Source organism: Neomonachus schauinslandi, chromosome 12, assembly GCF_002201575.2.
Source record: "Neomonachus schauinslandi chromosome 12, ASM220157v2, whole genome shotgun sequence".
NCBI lineage: Eukaryota > Metazoa > Chordata > Mammalia > Carnivora > Phocidae > Neomonachus > Neomonachus schauinslandi.
Genome location: NC_058414.1, coordinates 40,857,131 through 40,880,614, shown reverse-complemented (window position 1 = coordinate 40,880,614; position 23,484 = coordinate 40,857,131). Strand labels below are relative to the sequence as shown.

The 23,484-nt window shown below is 38.9% G+C and overlaps 1 protein-coding gene across 1 annotated transcript in view; it reads right to left on the bottom strand.

Moving 5' to 3' along the window:
* GLCCI1 (glucocorticoid induced 1) overlaps positions 1 to 23,484 on the bottom strand; it is a 112,529-nt gene that overhangs the window by 9,036 nt on the left and 80,009 nt on the right. Inside the window, exons 6-7 of the mRNA XM_021689535.1 lie at positions 22,157 to 22,309; positions 8,766 to 8,976 (exon numbers count right to left, since the gene is read on the bottom strand). Of these exons, the coding sequence (XP_021545210.1) occupies positions 8,766 to 8,976; positions 22,157 to 22,309 (364 nt within the window). The remainder of the gene's footprint in view (positions 1 to 8,765; positions 8,977 to 22,156; positions 22,310 to 23,484) is intronic.

The following is a 23,484-nucleotide window of genomic DNA, read 5'->3' as shown; positions in this document are numbered from 1 at the left end:
TGGAACCAGCCGTCATTACCAATTGTATTCAAAGTGTGTTCAGTTAACTCCAAGACCAAATTGGGAACAAGTAAGGAGAAAATCTGTCTTTTAGAAATAGTCTCTAAGGTGTCTCTAAAGTTTCAAAGTCAACCTGTTATGAGAAGGTTACAGAATTTTAGTAAAACAACACATCAGTTGTCGCTAATAGCTCCCTTCGACCAGCATGCAATAAAGGGTAAGGAGGAAAAACTACCATCAGGACCTTCACTACTTAAGTTTTTGAACTCTCTTTCAAATAAGATTCTGTTGTGAATACTGGACTTGACTTACATTCCAAATGTTTGGTTCCATTAATTAAATATTTGTCATATGGGGGGAGGTGTTTTAATCACTTACTGTTCCCTTAGTATTCACTGAATTGATAACAATTTGTAAATTAAGCATACAAATCATAGCTGCTCCTTTATTTTTGTGTACTCACAATAAGTACAATCCTTCTTCCACAAACATAATCCTGATATGCAGAACAGGGCTTATTATTACCTCCAAATGTGACCTGGAGTCGTTAATATGCTAACTACTCACTCTGAATTTGACTATCTTGACATGGCAGTTAAAAATGAAAGCAAATTACTGTATTGAACATAGTCCTCAAACCAATTTATGGACTAAAATCCTGCCTCTTGTAAATATAAATCACAATGGCTGTACTGAAAATGAATTTCAGATTATACAGAATATTTTATATGTTGAAAACTAAGGTTCTCAGGAAAATCATTCTGATATAATCTTAGTTTTCATACTCTTGAGCTTTTTAAAGGGAAATATTTCCAGGGACATCAGTTTTCAAAAAACTAAAATACACTGTTCATATTAAATTGCTCCTGAAGTATCCTAACGGGGAAAAACAAACACTTCTAATAAATGTTTCACTCTAATTTTAAATGCTCACTTAAATATTTACTGAGCACTTAATTATGTGCAGAATAGAAGGCAAAGCAAAATGCTTTAAATGTTGTCTTACTGTATTAGGTAAAACTCAGTATTTACGTTTTCCCCCCCCAATTCTTGCTAAAGAAAAATGGTATTATAATGTCTTTGGGCAGAAACCAACATAGAATCTTAAACTTACGACTGTTTTCTCCTTAAAGCCTCTTCCTTCTCTGATACTCAGTGCCTAATTAATGGTAGTAATCACCTTCTGCATCTCTCATACTAGAACTCTGTTAGAACCTGGCCTTTACCCTTCTTCACCTCATCCATCCATCAGCCACCAGATGCTGCTGAGTCCTCTTCAGTCCCTGTCCTCCAACTCCTCTGTAGCCCCCAGTCTTGCTCTGTCCTGCACCTGTGGTTTCCCAGCTCAGGGCACAAAACAATCTGCTGACATGCAGGAATATTAGAACATTTATACATACTCACTTTCTATCTTTAAGAATAAGAAAGTATGCTTCGCTAGTATATGTTTAGTTTGTGGACTGAATTAAATATATACATAACTTAGAAATATATGAACAGATTAAACACTGCTGAAAGGGCATGTGATAAACCAAGTTTGGAGACCACAGGACTAGGCTATTTAAAGAGCACCTTATCTTGTCCTTCTACTGTCTCTCCACTTCTGTAGTTCCACCTGCATGTGGCCCTTAAAGATAAAGCTGGTCATGTCCTTTAGCTGACAAAGCTCTGTGCTTGGTCCTTCATTTCTCTTCACAAGGCCTACAAGGCCTCTTATGAAACAGTGGCCTTTCTACCGCTCTCCCCTCACTGCTTTCTGCTCCCCACCATTCACCCCTGAGTTCCAGCCACACAGTTTCTGACTGTTCTCCACACACCAGGACCTTTCACAGTGGAAGGCCTGCATGAGGCTATTCCTCCTGCAAGGGCAGCAAGTAGTCGTATGAGGTTCCTACAGAAGATCACTGTTGGACTCCAAAGAATTTAGGAAAGTGACTTCATTTTCTACACCTCAGATTCCCCTTTCTTAAAATAACAACACTGTCCCTACTCATAGGATTGTTACAGTGGTTAAATGTGCTCAGGTGATTTTACTTTTGTCATCTATAATATTACCACAATCCTATGAGGCAGGTACCATCATTATCCCTAACTTATAGAGGAAAACACTGAGATAGAGAGGTTGAGTAATTTGCCCAAGGACACGTGATTCAGTAATTGGCCGAGCAGGGATTCAACCCGGCTGTACCCGAGTCGGAGCTCATTACCGTTAGGCTCTCTGTCTCACTAAGTTTTGATCTATCTCAACTCTAGTGCCCTCACTGGAGATATGAGGAGGGGACTAGATAGATGATCGATCACGTTCCTTTCAGTCTCACGTTCCATGCTTCTAACTAAAATCTCATAGCTCAGGTAACAGCCTCATTGGGCTTGCCTTCTATTAGTCTCACAAGGAGACACAGTGTAAGGAACGGCCTCTACGTGTTGATACTTCTTCTTAGAGGAACACAAAAGATAACAGGGAGAAAATTAAATAGATCCCCTTTTCCTCTAGCTGATACCCTATTTTCTCCCCAGTCATGAACAGAGTGGAAGATGAGATGGATTTTAGCAAAGTTACTTCCTTTCACATCATTTCAATAGGGGAATTTGAACTTCATGGCTTCTTTTCCACCAAAGGCCCATCACTAAATTAGTATACTCTTAGTTGTTTAGTTCTGTTTACGGTCTTGTTTTTTTTGGTGACAGTGGGGGAGGAGGACATTATCACACCCTTCCTGAACATTCAAAAGCCTAACACATACAATTTAATAACCTAAAGAAAAAGATACTGATATTCAACACAGCTATAAAAATATACCCTGAAAAATGGACATACCATAAAGAAAGGTCCTAAAGGAATACTTGAAAGACTCTCCACTAGGCACTACTCTGTGCCAGGCATTACCCTATTCGCTGAGGAGAAAGCAAGGAGCAAAATGAAGTTACCTGCTCCTACTGGAGCTTATATTCTGGTAAATAGATAATAGGAGATTAAGTGAAATATATATATGCAGGCATGTTAATAAATTTTGGTTTGTTTCTATTCTAGACTCGGTTGTAACTACTAGAACTGAGATGCATACTTATTAATTAGTTTTGAATTATAAATAATTACTCATCATCCATAGACCGCTAGCACAGCATCTGCCCTCAGGGCAACAGTGAACATTTTCTAAAGAGGGGAATAAGCATTTATTGGATGCTTCTTATGTGCTGTCAGACAATGGGAATATATATGATTTTACATATTATCTTGAAAGAGAGAATCAGGGAGATGATGTTAGGGACAGGATTCTAGAATAGGTCATCATTAACCTATGGAATAATTCCAGTGTTGTATCTCTATACTCTTTGGGATTTTACCACCAAGAGGTTCTTCTAAGATAAGGCATCCTAGAACATCTCCTCCTATACATGAGGAGATTCTTTTGATAGAGAAAACAGACTCAGGCTCAAAAGCAGTGATTTTAAGATACAGTGGCTAAAAGCAGTATATCCAACATATTTATTTTCACAGAATAAACACAAAAAGTACCACAAAATCTCGGCTGATTGTAGGCTCTCTAGAAGATAGAGGGTTAAAGTCTGTTAAGGGCAAAGGTCAAAGAAGAGCCCTAGAGATACATGAGCCCTAGCGATAAATGCAAATAGAATTAAAATGTTTGTAGAAAGGAATAAGATGATGTCAAAAAGAGTCTCTTTCAAAAGTCTGACTAGGGGCGGCTAGGGGCGGCCCTGGACCCAGAAAAGACAAGATAATACTTTATTTTTTTCTCCCCTACAACCAACGGATACTCAGTCCTAACACCCAAAGTTTAAGAATATTAATGAGTTCATCACAGTATGAGGTAAATAGGCCTTGGGAAACTCCATCCACATAACATACGTTGTTCTTGTGGGAAAATTCAGTTTAAGTTCCAAGTACCCAACTTATGGACTCTTGGAATATGACGGTTAGTAGCTGGCCTGGGTAGAATGGTTTAGTTGACTTCATGATTAGAATAATCAGTGTTTCCACAATATCTTGCAAAATTGCAGAAGGTAGAACAACTGCCTAAGCAAACTGTGCCAAAGATCAACTCTAAGTGGCGGGTTCATGTCTTGAGTTTGTGGCTCACCCAGCTCCACTCTGGCCACCATCAGGAGTGCTGGCAGAGCTGCTAAAAGAATATTCTGATGCTGCCATCTGTATTATATAAATGACTATTTTCCTCCTTGCATTTTGGGTATGATAATGTAAAAAAAATTTAGGCTAACTCTTAGGGTATATTCTGAGGATGTCAAGATGAGAGCTCTTATTCTGGATCCTGAATTCTCCACATGGACCATAATGTAGGAACTGTGGTGGGTACTAGGTTAGTTAGCCTGACAACTTTATACATGTGACCAGGCTGCCTTCAGTCTTTAGGTCACTGGGAAAACCTAGCAAAAAAAGAAAAAAGAACAAAGAAATCCCAAACCTGAAAACAGTCTCTTAATGGCTGGACCTTTCTCAATAGTCAAGAGTGTTTTTGTCTTGGCACTGCAACTGAAATAGCCAAAGGAAAAAACCAATATACTAATCAACTGAAATTATTTTGTAGGTCCCAAATTGTACATGGTTCATGGAAAAGAATATATGTTAGGAATAGGAAGAAGTATTGTTACCAAAATCAGAAAAAGGATAAGTATGTCACAGATGAGTATTAGAAAACTAATGAGCTCACCAGCACATCGCTCATGAGAGCATGTATTCACAATGGCTACCCCTTCCCCTCTCGAGCATGCCTATCCAGGGGCCTAACAATGTCTGAGCTAGCTATTCTACCACAGAAAAAGTTTCTCTACAGGAACTGCAGAATATGTAGGTACTCCAAATATATTCGAGTTGATTACAAAATTACAGTATCAATGCTGTTTTCATAGTTAATAATACAAACCTATTCAAAATCTATAGCTTCCATTTGTTTCTTTACTGTAAAATGCAAATTATAAGACAGAATGAGTATCTTTAAAAAACACAAAATTCAGACTGTACATAGAGAAGTAATGAGTCAGAGACTATTTCTATAGTTTAAATGATATAATAACATATGTAGGTTTCAGAAACTATAAAACTAACAACTCCCTCTTTAGTACCTTTGGTATTCTAAACCTACTTGTATAATAGTGTATTATTTGTTTACATTACTATTATTCCATATTAGACCATAAATTCCTTAAAAACAGATTTCACATCTTAGTCATCTCTATTTTTCCACTCTCTAGTGGAGTACCTGACATATAGTCCATGTTCAACAAATGTTTCTTAAACTGGAAAGTTAAATACATAAACCTCCATTCCTGATCCTAAAATCCATACGTATGTGTACATATAGACATACATGCATATATAAGAGACAGATGTTATTTTAATTTTTTCTTCATAAAGAGGGGACTTGATTTATTTAAGAACTAGAAAGTTCACACTGTAATATACGTATAGACATACATGCATATATAAGAGATAGATGTTATTTTAATTTTTTCTTCATAAAGAGGGGACTTGATTTATTTAAGAACTAGAAAGTTCACACTGTAATATACGTATAGACATACATGCATATATAAGAGACAGATGTTATTTTAATTTTTTCTTCATAAAGAGGGGACTTGATTTATTTAAGAACTAGAAAATTCACACTGTAATATAAGGTCACCTATTTGTCCAGGGAACAGTAACATCAGCTTCATCTTAATCACAAAGTAATGCTCAAAGCTAAATATGGTCAATATGTTAAGAAACTAGTGTCTTAATTCCCAAGCTGAAATAGTCTTGTAGAAAACAGAAAAATGTCTAAAATGATTCTGAGATCTCCATAATTTTTACAGAGATTTTTAAAAAGTCACAATTAGCCACACCCAACACAATTTATTGTTTACTATGGACGAATGGTTGTGCTAAGTACTTTGCTATAATATCTCGTTAACCCCAATAATGATATGAGGTAGGTATTATCACCCCACTTTACTAAGAAATATTTTTTTAATTAGGAAAAAAACTGTTGGCTCTTAGAGATGAGCTGGACCAATGTTCTCATTTTATATCAAAAAAAAAAAAAAACAAGAGGAACATAAGGGAAAAAAAAATTTGTGTGATGTGGGCAGATATCTGGTATGGAAGAATAAAAAGACATAGAGGAAAATATACAAAAAAAGGAAAAGTCTTAGAAAAAGGTCTAACTTATCTAAGAAATGGTCAGAATTCAGATTCTTACACTATCTTGAAGAGACACCTACATTCCTATGTTCACTGCAGCATTATTCATAATAGCCCAAACATGGAAATAACCTAAGTGGCCCTCGATGGATGAATGAAGAAAATAAACACACGTGCACACAAACACGAACACACACACACATACACACAGGAATGTTATTCAGCCATAAAAAAGGAAATCCTACCATTTGTAACAACATGAATAGACCTTGAGGGCATTATGGTAAGTGAAATAAGTCAGAGAAAAATACTGTATGATCTCACTTATACGTGGAATCTTAAAAACATCGAACTTATAGAAATAGAGAGTAGGATAGTGGTTGCCAGGGGCCAAGGATGGGGGAAGATGACAAAGAGTACAAACTTCCAGTTATAAGATGAATAAGTTCTGGGGATCTAAGGTACAGCATGGTGACTCTAGTTAATAATACAGTATTGCATACTTCAAAGCTGCTATGAGAGTAAAACTTTAATGTTCTCACCATAGCAACAACAACAAAATGGTAATTACGTGAGGTGAAGGATATGGTAACTAACCTTATTGTGGTAAACATTTTGCAAATCTATACATGTATCAAATCATTACACTGTATCCCTTAAACTTACATATGTTCTATGTAAAAACATATACTGGCTTAAACTTGGATCTAAGTGAGTACCTTTTCTGAAATGCAGAAACCATGTATTTACCTGCCTCACTGCATACTGGCACACAGAGGCCCCGAAGGCAATCTCACAAACAGTTAACCAGAGTGGAACTCACTCATCACCTTCCTAATACACTTCCTTTTTGGTTCAGTGTCTCTCAGTTATCCACAATATTAAATTTAGAAAGAAGAAAACAAAACTCAAGAAATTCACTGCCTAGCCTTATTATTACTGCTATTTTTTACTTTTCCCAACTACACGTACTAAAAAATAGCAAGAGTGGTCAACCTGAACTGCACTTATCCTTTCTACTGATATAACAAACACAGAATACAGGTTTTGGAATCAAGACAGACCTGTCTTGCCATCTACCACCTGGGTAGCCTAAAACAAATAACTATTCTTTAAATATTTCCAATGACCTTCAAAATCCTATGAGAAGCAAGGTGTCTTCTTGTTTGTTTAACTGTGAAACATCCATAGTATATGTTATGAGGAAGTGACTAAAGGTGTTTGCGCCAGTAGGATGATGCCTCAGTGAAATCAAGGTTCCCTCGTCTGACATTCTATGATCTATCAGGACTTCCCACCTGAAGCAAAGAGATGCCTGTGGTACTGCCTTCAAGACATCCGTAATGGAGCCAGGAAGTGCACAAGGCTTGTCAATCAGGAAAAGGTGAAAAGCAAGTGGAGAATGGCTGAGATCCACCACAGAAAGAAAAGGAGAAGACAAAGTCCAAAGTAACTTCTATTTAACATCTCAGCAGAGTTAGGCATAATGATGAGTGAAAGAAGCCAGACACAAGAATACACATGCACCATTCCATTTCTGTTAAATACAATAACATGGAAAAATTAAATTATGGTGGTGGAAATCAGAACAGTGGTTACTTCCAGATGGAGAGGGAAGGGGGCCTGAGGGAGCCTTCTGGGATGCTAAAAATGTTCTGTATCTTCAGCTAGGTAGTAGTTTCGTGAGTGCATACATATGTAAAAATTCAATGGGCTGAGCACTTAAAATCTGGCCATTTAAATGTAATAATACCTCCAAATAAAACAAATGAAGGGGAATGACAGTCAAATGAGGACAAGGACCACAAAAATCCTACAAGATTCTGTAACCTTTACCTTTTTAAGTTTTAAAAGTCTGGTCGCCTATGGTGGATTTCTCTATGGTGAGAAGCAGTAAATGTGTGATACGTTCAGTGTTTCTTTGGAAGTAGCTAGGGAGGTAGAAGCTGGGCTATCTTTGCTGCCTTCTGTGTCTGGGTCTGAGGGGGCCAGCAACTGAAAGGAGAGAGTAAGTGGTGGCCAGGTGCCTGACACAGGGACAGGAGAGTCAGGGGAGACAGCTGAGGCCTGACAAGTAACAAAAATCCCAGAGGTGCCGCACTCTCGTTGGAGTTAGTTAACAATTCTTTCACATACCCCACCAACACTTGATATCTGGTAGGTACTTATCAAACTTTACCTACTTGGTTAAAAATATCCCCATCCTTCCAACAGAGTATCTAGAAATTACTTCCTCCTAAGTCGATCTGGGATGACAACATCTACCGTTAGGCATGTGCAGTATAACCTCTACCACAAGCATCATCAGCTCGGACAATACCCTGTGTGTTATAGGGTGTAACGCTGTGTGCCACTCCATGGGATAGCTTTCATCAGCTGTCAGAACCATGCGCTGCGCTCCTCTGACACATTTATGGAAGATGTTTGTGAGAGTCACAAAGAAGGGGGCACGGGAAGCCAATGAACGAACCTACATTAACCAATCCTTTACGATCCCACCCTTCCACCAAAGGAAAAAAGGGATGTAATGGTCTGAGACGGAGAAAGTATAACGAGCACGGCCCTACAACGAACCGTCTATTTAAGCGGCTGATTCCCTTCTCACCTTTATCACGCTCATAGAGCAAGTCTTCTGTTGAGCAAGGGCTACCGTCCTGGGACCCGGGGGGACAGAAGGGAGAGACACAAGGTGAGTGGCTGCTGCAGCTACTGCTGCGCTCCTGCACCGAGGGCGTCTGGGTGTCGATGCTGCGCGTGCTGCTGCTCCGGCAGTGGGCGGGCAGCGGGGCCCTCCGGCCGTCCGGGATCTCCACGGGCTGGAAGAGAAAGAGGCGTCACGCGTGGGAGTGCCAGGGCGCACGAACAAAGGGCCTACAGGGGAGGCGGCACGCCACACGGCCCGGCCTTCCACCTTCCACGACCACCTCGCCACGGCCGGGCTTCAGACAATAAAGACACCAGTCTCCGATTTCTGTACGTTGCCTCGACTGAGCGAGAATTTTCCTTCTAGCCACTAAGGAAGGATAAGCTGTCCTACAAATTCCATAGCTCTCTGTAGGTACCCGAGGCTAGCCCTTCCCATAACGCTCCTCGAGGGTAGGGGAGTCCCCAGCGCCTACCACCGTGTCTGGCCCAGGCAGACACCCATGCAACAAACATGTGCTGCGCGAAGTGCTCGAACTGCAAGAAGTCACTCGGACTTGCTAGTAGGAAAAGCAGAATCGCATACTCGCAGGTAGAGATTTTTCTGTCTGTTCATTCTTTATATTTTTTAGAGATCAGAACAGAACCATGTTTTCCACTTCCTTTACAGATTACCCAAAATTTCTAATAAAGACATTTATTCTATTACTATTCCATAAAGGATGTTAATGTAACCCAAAACAATTCTACTGTTTTGGTATCCATCTATGTAGGACGACTCATAATTTGGCTTGGTTCTAATGCATTGTTCTGCGCGGCAAAAATAAGAAATAGAAATGAAACTATAATCACAGAAACATATATTTTAGACCCGAAGAGACCGTAGAGCTCTTTTCAGCCTCCTTACAAATAAAGAACCTACGGCTTAGTGCAGCTGATGTCATGCTGAATACATGGCCTCAGGGCTTCTGTCACAGTGGACCCTCCCTACTCTGCTTCGGCTGTAAAGATAAATCTTACTCCATTTTCCCAATCTGCCTACTAACAAAGTTCAATGAGTAAAATTCTATTATTAATCACTTAAAATATTTTGTTCTTATATAGGCAAGATTGCAAGGCTAAGAAAAAGTACCAATATATTCCTATACTCTTAGTTTATTTACAACTTATTTTCACTATTTACTGTTTTTACTCTGAGCTTTGTCATTTCAGAGTTTTCAGAAACACTGTCAGAGAGAAAAATGGAGTAAGATAAAACTAGGCAAGACTCAAGATGGATAATTTTTTCTATAACAAATAATCAAGTTAAGTGAAGGCTGAAACCATTAACTACTGAAATACAAACTGCATTTATCTACACAATGCTATTAAACCAAACCTATAGCATCGTCACAACCTGACAATGACTACTCTACTATAAAAAGAATATTCAATTATGTAAATATTAGTTCATTTTGTAAACAAATAAAAAAGTAAAACTTTCCAATTAAGGAAAGATATATTCCCAAAGGAATATTACTTTACTTGGTCAAATGCTAAGAAAATGTTACTTTATTTAAATTTTTTTCTTTCATTTAAATAAAGTTAGATTTTAATTACAACTCTGCACTAAACCTTAGAATGAACAAAGAATAAATAATTGGTGCAGGTGTTTTTGGACAAAATTGCATAGCAGTATAAGATGTGTGAAGTTCCAGGGTAACCCATGAGCAAAGGGCATTTTCAAAAATGTATTTGAGGACTTCATGACAGAAGTGTTTCTTAAAATTTAGATATATAAGTCAAGGAAAATGTTACTTTTTATAAAAGCGTCAGTATTGTTAATCAGTAAAAGAATGATGTATAGATTTGTAGTTAAAATACTTAAGAATCTGAGTTCTCTTTCATTTGTGTCCTTTTTGATAAACACAGTCTTTCTGTATTCCTTTTTCTTAATCTATAACAGTAATATATATATATCCATTTCCTTAACCAACTTGTTTTGTTGGAAGGTTACAAGAATTATAAGAACGAAACAGATTTTTAAAAACAACTATTCAGGGCGCCTGGGTGGCTCAGTTGGTTAAGCGACTGCCTTCGGCTCAGGTCATGATCCTGGAGTCCCGGGATCGAGTCCGCATCGGGCTCCCTGCTCTGTGGGGGGTCTGCTTCTCCCTCTGACCCTCCCCCCTCTCATGTGCTCTCTCTCTCTCATTCTCTCTCTCAAATAAATAAATAAAATCTTAAAAAAAAAATAAATAAAAACAACTATTCATACAAAATAACAATAGGAAATATAAAGGCTTAGAACACTGATACACTTAACAGGACAATTTTCTTTTTTTAGCTCCTGGCAGGTTCACTAATGGTGACATTTTGTTTATTAAAACTTTGGGGCACACTTAATTGTCAATCTAAAAAATTCTAAAAATCAATATTTTAGTTGTAAGTGTGAAGGTTACCCTAGAGTAATTCTGAAATGGCTACTATGAAATTAGAATACGACTTATTTAAAAGCAGAACATATATACACAAAATTTTATTTATTAAGTATAATGTACATTAAGTAAAATGTACATTAGTTTCAGGTGTACAACATAGTGAATTGACAACTCTATACATTATGAAATGGTCACCACAAGTGTAGCTACCATCTGTCACCATATAATGCTATTATAATACCACTGAGTATATTCCCTATGCTGTACCTTTCATCTCTGTGACTTACTCGTTTTTTTTTTTTTTTTTTTAAAGATTTTTATTTTTCAGAGAGAGAGCCAGCGCACAAGCAGGGGGAACGGCAGGCAGAGAGAGAAACAGACTCCCCACTGAGCAGGGAGCCCTACATGGGGCTCGATCCCAGAATCCTGGGATCATGACCTGAGCTGAAGGCAGATGCTTAACTGACTGAGCCACCCAGGCGTCCCTAACTTACTGGTTCTATAACTAGAAGCATAGACCTCCTAATCCCCTTCACCCATTTTGCGCATCCCCCTCCCCCCTCCCCTCTGGCAACCACCAGTTTGTATTTATGGATCTGTTTCTGTTTGCTTGTTTTGTTTTTTAGATTCCACATATAGGGGAAATCATATGGTATCTGTCTTTCTCTGACTTATTTCACATAGCATAATATTCTCTAGGTCCACTCATTTTGTCACAAATGGGCAAGATCTTATTCCTTTTTATGGCTGAGTAACATTCCATCGTGTGTCTATTATATAATTATATATGCTTTTCATATATTTTTCGTATTAAGTTTATACATATTTAAACACACACACACACCACATCTTCTTTATCCATTCATCTATCAATGGACACTTAGGTTGCTTCTATATCTAGGTTATTGTAAATAATGCTACAATAAGCAAAGGCGTGCATGTATCTTCTTGAATTAGTGTTTTTGTTTTCCTGAGGCTATATTAGTAAGTTTTCTATCCTAGTACAGTTTTGTTTTGAAGTTCTTAAGGAATCAGCAAATATGTGACAGATTCTTTCATCCTCAAAAAATTAGATTTTTCACTAAAGTGAATTTTTTTGGAAAATTTCATTTCCTTACATTTAATGCTTTTAAACATTACTTAATGTATTAAGGAAACATTTTAATGATCAACAGCTAAGAGACAGCATAATTTCCAAAGAGCTCCTTTATAGTATGATAAGTACAAAATAGAATGTTAACATGAAACATCTAGGAAGAGTAAATGGTACAAATTTTTGGTAAGATAATTTTAGCAATATTCATCAAAATTTAAAACATACAAATGTTTTGATCCACCAATTTCACAAGAGTACATGTTTTCTAAAGCACTGCTTCTGATGAGAAAAACTGAAAACAATCTAAATGCCCATCGACAGAGGACTTCTAAGTTATGGTGCATTCATACAATGATTCACTAGATATTAGAATACACACACATATCAGGAACGATATACAAGATATTTCCCATAATGCTCATATCTGCTAAGCAATACTGAGAGTTGAAAGAAAGTCTTACTTTTTAATTGTATAAATATAAAATTGAACTGTTTGGATTTTGAAATTAAATCAGTTTTAAAACCTGTACATTACTTAAAGGAAAGACACACATTTGACATAAATTAAATCATTATTTTGGTTCCCCCCAAAAAATCACAGGGGTAATTAAGTCAAAGGCTACTTGATGTTTTCTTTTGTTGAGTATACATTTAAGATGTGGTCAAATATAGGTTCACATGCAGTAGTGTCCAGATTTCTTTTCTAGGACATAGGTAATTTATAAAGCATTTTTGGCAAATTCAAAATGGTTCAATGACCTAATCATAAGGGAATGTTAAACTAAAAAACTCTTAGAAAAAAACACAATTATCATTGTGACCTGAGATTAGGCAATGGTTTCTTAAATATGACATCAAATATACAAATAACAAAAGAAAAACAACAGGAGTTCCTGGGTGGCTCAGCCAGTTAACGTCTGTATTCAGCTCATATCATGATCCCAGGGTCCTGGGATGGAGCTCCCTGCTCAGTGGGGAGTCTGCTTCTCCCTCTCCCTCTGCCCCTCCCCCTGCTTGTGCATGCTTGTGCTCTCTCTCTCAAATAAAATCTTTAAAAAAAAAAAAAAAGAAAAACAATAAATCAAACTTTATAAAAACTGAAAAAGTGTTTGTTTCAAAGGACATCATCAAGAAAGTAAAGAATGAAAGACAACCCACAGAATGGGGGATATTTTCAAATCATACATCTAATAAAAACTTATCTAGAAAATAAACTTCATAAAGAATTTCTACAATTCAATAATAAAAGGATAAATAATCCAGTTTTAAAATGGGGCAAATGATCTGAATGGACAAATTTCCAAAGAAGATATACAAATGGGGAGTAGGAGATCTGGATTTTGTCTGGTCCCAGGAATTCAGCTAGATAGGGATCAAACCATTCTGAACACCTACAAACTCAACAGGAGATCGAAGAAAAGAATAGCAACAACTCTCTAAACAGAAAAGTGACCACTTTCTGGAAGGTAGGACGTGCGGAGAAGTGAATCCGAGGCAATATTCAGGAGGACAGACGGCGGGGGAGGGGGCCTCCGTCGGCCGCTTCTGGCAAGTGAAAGAGCCTCGGAGCACAAAATCGGAACTTTTAGAAGTCGGCTCTGCTGAGGGATGTCACTCCGGTGGCTAAGCAGGGGGTGGAACCCTCGTGGGACAGTGTGGTCTCAGGACCCTCTGGGTCACAGAAAGACCGGGGGTGCCTGAGTGAGGCAGAGCTCCCAGGTATTGGAGCAGGGAAGCCAGCTGCAGAGACAGGAGCCAAGGCATGGGCTCTCAGCTCGGGGTTGCCATAAACTGTGATCTGCGGCACAGTCCGGCCACTGCTCCTCCAGCAGGGACCCAGCGAGTGACAGATCCAGGGAGACTCCCCTTTCTCCCCCAGGAGGAGCGGCGTGGGAACGCACCGCAGGACTCTGCTGGGTTTGGAGACTCCACACGGGGTCGTGTGCCAGAGACAGAAATGCTCGGTCACAGTCCGGGTGAGCACGGAGTGCGGCCACAGACAGGGAGACGGGAGTGAAAAATGCTTTTCTCTGGGGGCTCACTGAAGAGAGGGCCCCGAGTTCTCGGCTGCTCCAGGGCGGAGATTGGGAAGCCGCCATTTTCACTCTCGGCCTCCAAAGCTGTATGGAGAGCTTGCAAGGAACAAAAGTTCCCGACAGCAAACCCGAGCAGATTACTTAGCCCGGAGGGCAAGGGCGGGGCAATTCCACTCCGGCAAAGACATTTGGGAACCACGGCAACAGGCTCCTCCCCCAGAAGATCAGCAAGAACAGCCAGCCAAGACCAAGTTTACCGATCAATGAGAATGGCAGAACTCCAGTGCTAGGGGAATACTGCACATAGAATCCATGGCTTTTTTACCATGATTCTTTAGTCTTTCAAAGTTAATTTTTTTTTAACTTTTTTTTTTTGAATTTTTCTTTTTCCCTTTTTCAACCAACATCTTATCAATTCCTTTTTTAAAAAACATTTTTAGGGCGCCTGGGTGGCTCAGTCGTTAAGCGTCTGCCTTCGGCTCAGGTCATGATCCCAGGGTCCTGGGATCGAGTCCCACATCGGGCTCCCTGCTCCACGGGAGGCCTGCTTCTCCCTCTCCCACTCCCCCTGCTTGTGTTCCTGCTCTCGCTATCTCCCTCTCTGTCAAATAAATAAAAAATCTTTAAAAAACAAAAAAAAAAACAAAAAAAAAAACACATTTTTATTTTTCATTTTTAGAGTCATGTTCTATCCCTTCATAGTAGTTACCGTATTTTTGGCATATATATATATAAGTTGTTCTCTCTTTAAAATTTTGAGATAGTTTCTTCTTTTTTTTTTTTTTTAAAGATTTTATTTACTTATTTGACAGAGAGAGACACAGTGAGAGAGGGAACACAAGCAGGGGGAGCAGGAGAGGGAGAAGCAGGCTTCCCGCAGAGCAAGGAGCCCGAGGCGGTGCTCAATCCCAGGACCCTGGGATCATGACCCGAGCTGAAGGCAGACGCCCAATGACTGAGCCACCCAGGCGAACGAGATACAGTTTCTTCTAACAGATCAAAATATACTCTAAATCTCTAGTGTAAGGCTTTGTTCTAGTCTCCTACCTGATCACATTCTCTCCCTTTTTTTAAAAATCCTCTTCTTTCTTTTTTCAAACTTATCAATTCCTTTCATAAAATTTTTTATAATTTTCATCTTTCCAGTCATATTCCATCCCTTCGTCATATCAACCCTTGTTTTTGTAAATATGTAAGTTTTTCTTTCTTTAAAATTTTGGGAGGCACTTTCTTCTAACAGACCAAAATACACCCAAAATCTAGTGTGTGGCACTGATTTATGTACCAGCCTGATCATATTTGATCATATTCTGTTTTTGTTTTGTTTTGTTCTGTTTTTGTTTGCTTTTATCTTTTTCTTTTTTCTTTCTTTCCCTTTCTTTTCCCCTGGCTTCAGGTCTTTTCTGATTTGTTTAGAGTATATTTTCTGGGGACGTTCTTACCCTGTTAGCATTTTGTTCTCTCATTCATCTATTCTCCTCTGGACAAAATGAAAAGATGGAAAAAATCACCTCAACAAAAAGAACAAGAGATAGTACCAACTGCCAGGGACCTACTCAATACAGACTTTAGTACGATGTCGGATCTAGAGTTCAGAATCATGACTGTAAAGATACAAGCTCGGCTTGAAAAAAGCATGGAAGTTATTAGAGAAACCCTTTCTGGAGAAGTAAAAGAACTAAAATCTAACCAAGTCGAAATCAAAAAGGCTATTAATGAGGTGCAATCAAAAATGGGGGCGCTAACTGCTAGGATAAATGAGGCAGAAGAGAGAATCAGTGATATAGAAGACCAAATGATGGAAAATAAAGAAGCTGAGAAAAAGAGAGATAAACAACTACTGGATCACGAGGGCAGAATTCGAGAGATAAGCGATACCATAAGACGAAACAACATTAGAATAATTGGGATCCCAGAAGAAGAAGAAAGAGAGAGAGGGGCAGAAGGTATATTGGAGCAAATTATAGCAGAGAACTTCCCTAATTTGGGGAAGGAAACAGGCATCAAAATCCAGGAGGCACAGAGAACCCCTTCAAAATCAATAAAAATAGGCCAACACCCCAACATCTAATAGTAAAACTTACGAGTCTCAGAGACAAAGAGAAAATCCTGAAAGCAGCTTGGGAGAAGAGATATGTAACCTACAATGGTAGAAACATTAGACTGGCAACAGACCTATCCACAGAGACCTGGCAGGCCAGAAAGGACTGGCAGGATAGACTCAGAGCACTAAATGAGAAAAATATGCAGCCAAGAATACTATACCCAGCTAGGCTGTCATTGAAAATAGAAGGAGAGACAAAAAGCTTCCAGGACAAACAAAAACTAAAGGAATTAGCAAACACGAAACCAGCCCTACAAGAAATATTGAAAGGGGTCTTCTAAGCAAAGAGAGAGCCTAAAAGCAACATAGACCAGAAAGGAACACAGACAATATACAGTAACAGTCACCTTACAGGCAATGCAATGGCACTAAATTCCTATCTTTCAATAGTTACCCTGAATGTAAATGGGTTAACTGCCCCAATGAAAAGACACAGGCTATCAGATTGGATTAAAAAACAAGACCCATCGATATGCTGTCTGCAAGAGACTCATTTTAGACCCAAAGACACCCCCAGATTGAAGGTGAGGGGGTGGAAAACCATTTACCATGCTAATGGACACCAAAGGAAAGCTGGGGTGGCAATCCTTCTATCAGACAAATTAGATTTTAAACCAAAGACTGTAATAAGAGATGAGGAAGGACACTATATCCTACTTAAAGGGTCCATCCAACAAGAAGATCTAACAATTATAAATATCTATGCCCCTAACATGGGAGCAGCCAATTATATAAGGCAATTAATAACAAAAGCAAAGAAACACATTGACAACAATACAATAATAGTGGGGGACTTTAACACCACCCTCACTGAAATGGACAGATCATCTAAGCAAAAGATCAACAAGGAAATAAAGACTTTAAATGACACAATGGACCAAATGGGACTTCATAGACATATTCAGAACATTCCATCCCAAAGCAATGGAATACACATTCTTCTCTAGTGCCCATGGAACATTCTCCAGAATAGATCACATCCTAGGTCACAAATCAGGTCTCCACCTGTACCAAAAGATTAGGGTCATTCCCTGCATATTTTCAGACCATAATGTTTTGAAACTAGAACTCAATCAAAAGAGGAAAGTCAGAAAGAACTCAAATACATGGAGGCTAAAGAGCATCCTACTAAAGAATGAATGGGTCAACCAGGAAATTAAAGAAGAATTTAAAAAATTCATGGAAACCAATGAAAATGAAAACACAACTGTTCAAAATCTTTGGGATGCAGTAAAGGCAGTCCTAAGAGGAAAGTATTTAGCAATACAAGCCTTTCTCAAGAAACAAGAAGGTCTCAAATACACAACCTAACCTTATACCTAAAGGAGCTAGAGAAAAAACAGCAAATAAAGCCTAAACCCAGCAGGAGAAGAGAAATAATAAAGATCAGAGCAGAAATCAATGAAATAGAAACCAAAAGAACAGGAGAACAGATCAACGAAACTAGGAGCTGGTTCTTTGAAAGAATTAACAAGATTGATAAACCCCTGGCCAGACTTACCAAAAAGAAAAGAGAAATGACCCAAATCAACAAAATCATGAATGAAAGAGGAGAGATCACAACCAACACCAAAGAAATACAAACAATTATAAGAACATAGTATGAGCAATGCTATCCAGCAAATTAGATAACCTGGAAGAAATGGATGCATTCCTAGAGATGTATCAACTACCAAAACTGAACCAGGAAGAAATAGAAAACATGAACAGACCTATAACCACTAAGGAAACTGAAGCAGTCATCAGAAATCTCCCAACAAACAAAAGCCCAGGGCCAGATGGCTTCCCAGGGGAATTCTACCAAACATTTAAACAAGAATTAATACCTATTCTTCTGAAACTGTTCCAAAAAATAGAAATGGAAGGAAAACTTCCAAACTCATTTTATGACACCACCATTACCTTGATCCCAAAACCAGACAAAGACCCCGTCAAAAAGGAGAATTACAGACCAATATCCTTGATGAACATGGGATGCAAAAATTCTCACCAAAATACTAGCCAATAGGATCCAACAGTACATTAAAAGGATTATTCACCACGACCAAGTGGGATTTATCCCTGGGCTGCAAGGTTGGTTCAACATCCGCAAATCAATCAACGTGATACAATACATTAACAAAAGAAAGAACAAGAATCATATGATCCTCTCAATAGATGCAGAAAAAGCATCTGACAAAGTACCGCATCCTTTCTTGATCAAAACTCTTCAGAGTATAGGGATAGAGAGTACGTATCTCAATATCATAAAAGCCATCTATGAAAAACCCACAGCAAATATCATTCTCAATGGGAAAAACTGAGAGCTTTCCCCCTAAGGTCAGGAACGTGGCAGGGATGTCCACTATCACCACTGCTATTCAACATAGTATCAGAAGTCCTAGCCACAACAATCAGACAACAAAAAGAAATAAAAGGCATCCAAATCGGCAAAGAAGAAGTCAAACTCTCACTCTTTGCAGACGATATGATACTTTATGTGGAAAACCCAAAAGACTCTCCCCCAAAACTGCTAGAACTCATACAGGAATTCAGTAAAGTGGCAGGATATAAAATCAATGCACAGAAATCAGTGGCATTCTTATACACCAACAAGAAGACAGAAGAAAGAAAAATTAAGGAGTCAATCCCATTTGCAATTGCACCCAAAACCATAAGATTCCTAGGAATAAATCTAACCAAAGAGGCAAAGGATCTGTACTCAGAAAACTATAAAATACTCACGAAAGAAATTGAGGAAGACACAAAGAAATGGAAAAACATTCCATGCTCATGGATTGGAAGAACAAATATTGTGAAGATGTCAATGCTACCTAGAGCAATCTACACATTCAATGCAATCCCCATCAAAATACCATCCACTTTTTTCAAAGAAATGGAACAAATAATCCTAAAATTTGTATGGAACCAGAAAAGACCCCACATAGCCAGGGGAATGTTGAAAAAAGAAAAGTAAAGCTGGCGGCATCACAATTCCGGACTTAGGCTCTATTACAAAGCTGTCATTAAGACAATATGGTACTGGCACAAAAACAGACACATAGATCAATGGAACAGAATAGAGAGCCCAGAAATGGACCCTCAACTCTATGGTCAACTCATCTTTGACAAAGCAGGAGAGAATGTCCAATGGAAAAAAGACAGTCTCTTCAACAAATGGTGTTGGGAAAACTGGACAGCCACATGCAGAAGAATGTAACTGGACCATTTCCTTACACCACGCACAAAAATAGACTCCAAATGGTTGAAAGACCTAAATGTGAGACAGGAGTCCATCAAAATCCTAAAGGAGAACACAGGCAGCAACCTCTTCGACCTCAGCCGCAGCAACTTCTTCCTAGAAACATCGCCAAAGGCAAGGGAAGCAAGGGCAAAAATGAACTATTGGGACTTCAAGATAAAAAGCTTTTGCACAGCGGGGCGCCTGGGTGGCTCAGTTGGTTAAGCGACTGCCTTCGGCTCAGGTCATGATCCCGGAGTCCCGGGATCGAGTCCCGCATCGGGCCCCCTGCTCGGCAGGGAGCCTGCTTCTGCCTCTGACCCTCCCCCCTCTCATGTGCTCTCTCTCTCTCGTTCTGTCTCAAATAAAAAAAAAAAAAAAAAAAAAAATCTTTAAAAAAAAAAAAAAAAAGCTTTTGCACAGCAAAAGAAACAGTCAACAAAACCAAAAGACAACTGACAGAATGGGAGAAGATATTTGCAAATGACATATCAGATAAAGGGCTAGTATCCAAAATCTATAAAGAACTTATCAAACTCAACACCCAAAGAACAAAGAATCCAATCAAGAAATGGGCAGAAGACATGAACAGACATTTTTCCAAAGAAGACATCCAAATGGCCAACAGACACATGAAAAAGTGCTCAACATTGCTCGGCATCAGGGAAATCCAAATCAAAACCTCAATGAGATACCACCTCACACCAGTCAGAATGGCTAAAATTAACAGGTCAGGAAAAGACAAATGTTGGTGGGGATGCAGAGAAAGGGGAACCCCCCTACACTGTTGGTGGGAATGCAAGCTGGTGCAACCACTCTGGAAAACAGGATGGAGGTTCCTCAAAAAGTTGAAAATAGAGCTACCAAACGATCCAGCAATTGCACTACTGGGTATTTACCCCAAAGATACAAATGTAGGGATCTGAAGGGGGACGTGCACCCCGATGTTTATAGCAGCAATGTCCACAATAGCCAAACTGTGGAAAGACCCAAGATGTCCATCGACAGATGAATGGATGAAGAAGATATGGTATATATATACAATGGAATATTATGCAGCCATCAAAAGGAATGAGATCTTGCCATTTGCAACGACGTGGCTAGAACTGGAGGGTGTTATGCTGAGCGAAATAAATCAATCAGAGAAAGATATGTATCATATGACCTCACTGATATGAGGAATTCTTAATCTCAGGAAACAAACTGAGGGTTGCTGGAGTGGGGGGTGGTGTGGGAGGGATGGGGTGGCTGGGTGATAGACATTGGGGAGGGTATGTGCTATGGTGAGTGCTGTGAATTGTGCAAGACTGTTGAATCACAGATCTGTATCTCTGAAACAAATAATGCAATATATGTGGAAAAAAAAAAAAGATAGCAGGAGGGGAAGAATGAAGGGGGGGAAATTGGAGGGGGAGACGAACCATGAGAGACGATGGACTCTGAAAAACAAACTGAGGGTTCTAGAGGGGAGGGGGGTGGGAAGATGGGTTGGCCTGGTGATGGGTATCAAAGAGGAACGTTCTGCATGGAGCACTGGGTGTTATGCACAAACAATGAATCATGGAACACCACATCAAAAACTAATGATGTAATGTATGGTGATTAACAGAACAATAAAAAATTTAAAAAAAAAAGAAGATATACAAATGGCCAATAGCACACAGAAGATGCTTAACATCATTAGCCTTCAGGAAATGCATAGCTACACCATGAGAAGATACCCACACCCAATAGGATGTCTATAATAAAAAAGAATTACAAGTATGGGTGACGATGGGAGAAACTGGAACCTTCATACAAGTAAATGGTGTAGTACAGACACTCTGGAAAACAGTCTGGCAGTTTCTCAAAAGGTTAAACAAAGAGCTACCAAACCAGCCATTCCACAACTAGGTATATACCCAAGAGAAAGGAAAACATGTGCGCATGAAATCTTGTATATGAACTTCATAGCAGCATTATTCATAATAGCCAAAAAGTAGGAACAAGAACATGTTCATCAATTGATGACTAGCTAAATAAAATTCACACACTGAGTATTTGACAATAAAAAGGAATGAAGTACTGATTAAGTGTTACAACATGGGTAAACCTTAAAAACATTATGCTAAATGAAAAAAGTCAGTTACAAAAGGCCATGTATTGCATGATTCCATTTATCTGAAATGTCTAGAACGGGCAAAGCTGTAGACAGAGAAAGCAGATTAGTAGTTGTCTACAGCTGGGGGCACTGGAAGGAAATGAGGGATGATTGCTAAAGGATCAAAGTTTCTTTCTGGGGTGATGAAAATGCTGTAAAATCGATTGTGGTGATGGTTGCACAACTGTGAATATACAAAAAAAAACCCACTGAGTTGTACAATTCACATGGGTAAATTGGTGGTATGTGAATTACAGCTAAACCAAAAAAAGGACTTTTAAGACAGTTCTAAATATTAAAGAAAAAAGAAGGATTCAAACATTGCACGTAACCTTACCTTGGACACTTCCTCCTTCCCATTATTTTCTTTAATGAATACCTTTTCTAATTCAGGACTTATTCCTTCTACATTGCAGGGCACACGTGAAACGGATGATTTTGGCACTGATATATTTGACAGCGGCATAGGGACTGATCTTGATCCAGTAGCCTACAAAACATAAGATAAGGTGGTGTCAAATTATTTGTGGCCAAAAAAATCAAGAAATCAAGAACTAAAGAGCACGGTAAATCTGAAAATGGAAACTCAAATGAGTGGAGTTATTTCAATATTTCAAATACAATTTATAAATTCAGAATCACATCCAGAAATTTAGGTTCTAAAGTAAGGAAGGTAAAAACTCTAGAGTCAAAATAATCCTTTAAGGTGAAGTGTAAAGGTATAATGGCATAACATACACACTATTTCATTAGGACAGCAGACAGACTCTGCACTGTTTCTTTTTCCGTTTGCTGTTTTTACTGAAAAAGCATAGTTGAAATACTGTCAGTTAAGTGGATCATGTGGCTTTACTGGACAGCTCTATGTGTGTTTAAAAGATTTGTTTCCTTCACTGTTACAATTACCTTCTAGTATTTTTAATTTCCATTTTGAAAACCTTATGGATTATTAAATAATGTGGCAACAATACATCATGTTCAGTTCAGTGACACTCACTTAACAACTTTAAGGTTGTTTTCAAAAGTCTTTTGGAGAAGTTCTCAAGAGTTAACCACCTCTCACGGTTGTCACAGACAGTACCAAAAAGTGTAAGATAAGCCTTTTAGAAATTTTTTTTAAGATTTTATTTTATTTTTTTTTAAAGATTTTATCTATTTATTTGACAGAGAGACACAGCGAGAGAGGGAACACAAGCAAGGGAAGTGGGAGAGGGAGAAGGAGGCTTCCCGCCGAGCAGAGAGCCTGATGCAGGGCTCGATCCCGGGACCCTGGGACCATGACCTGAGCCAAAGGCAGACGCTTAACGACTGAGCCACTCAGGCGCCCCTAAGATTTTATTTATTTGACAGAGAGAGAGAGAGCACACAAGCAGTTGGTGTAGCAGGCAGAGGGAGAAGCAAGCTCCCTGAGCAGGGAGCCCGATGGGGGGCTCAATCCCAGGACCCCAGGATCATGACCCGAGCCGAAGGCAGCCACTTAACTGACCAAGCCACCCAGGGGCCCAAGATCAGTCTTTAAAAAAAAAAAAAATCCAGTATAGTTAACATACAGTATTATATTAGTTTCAGGTGTATAATAGAGTGATTCAACAATTCTATACATAACTCAGTGCTCATCATGGTAAGTGTACTCTTCATCCCCACACCTACTTCAGGTACCCCCCC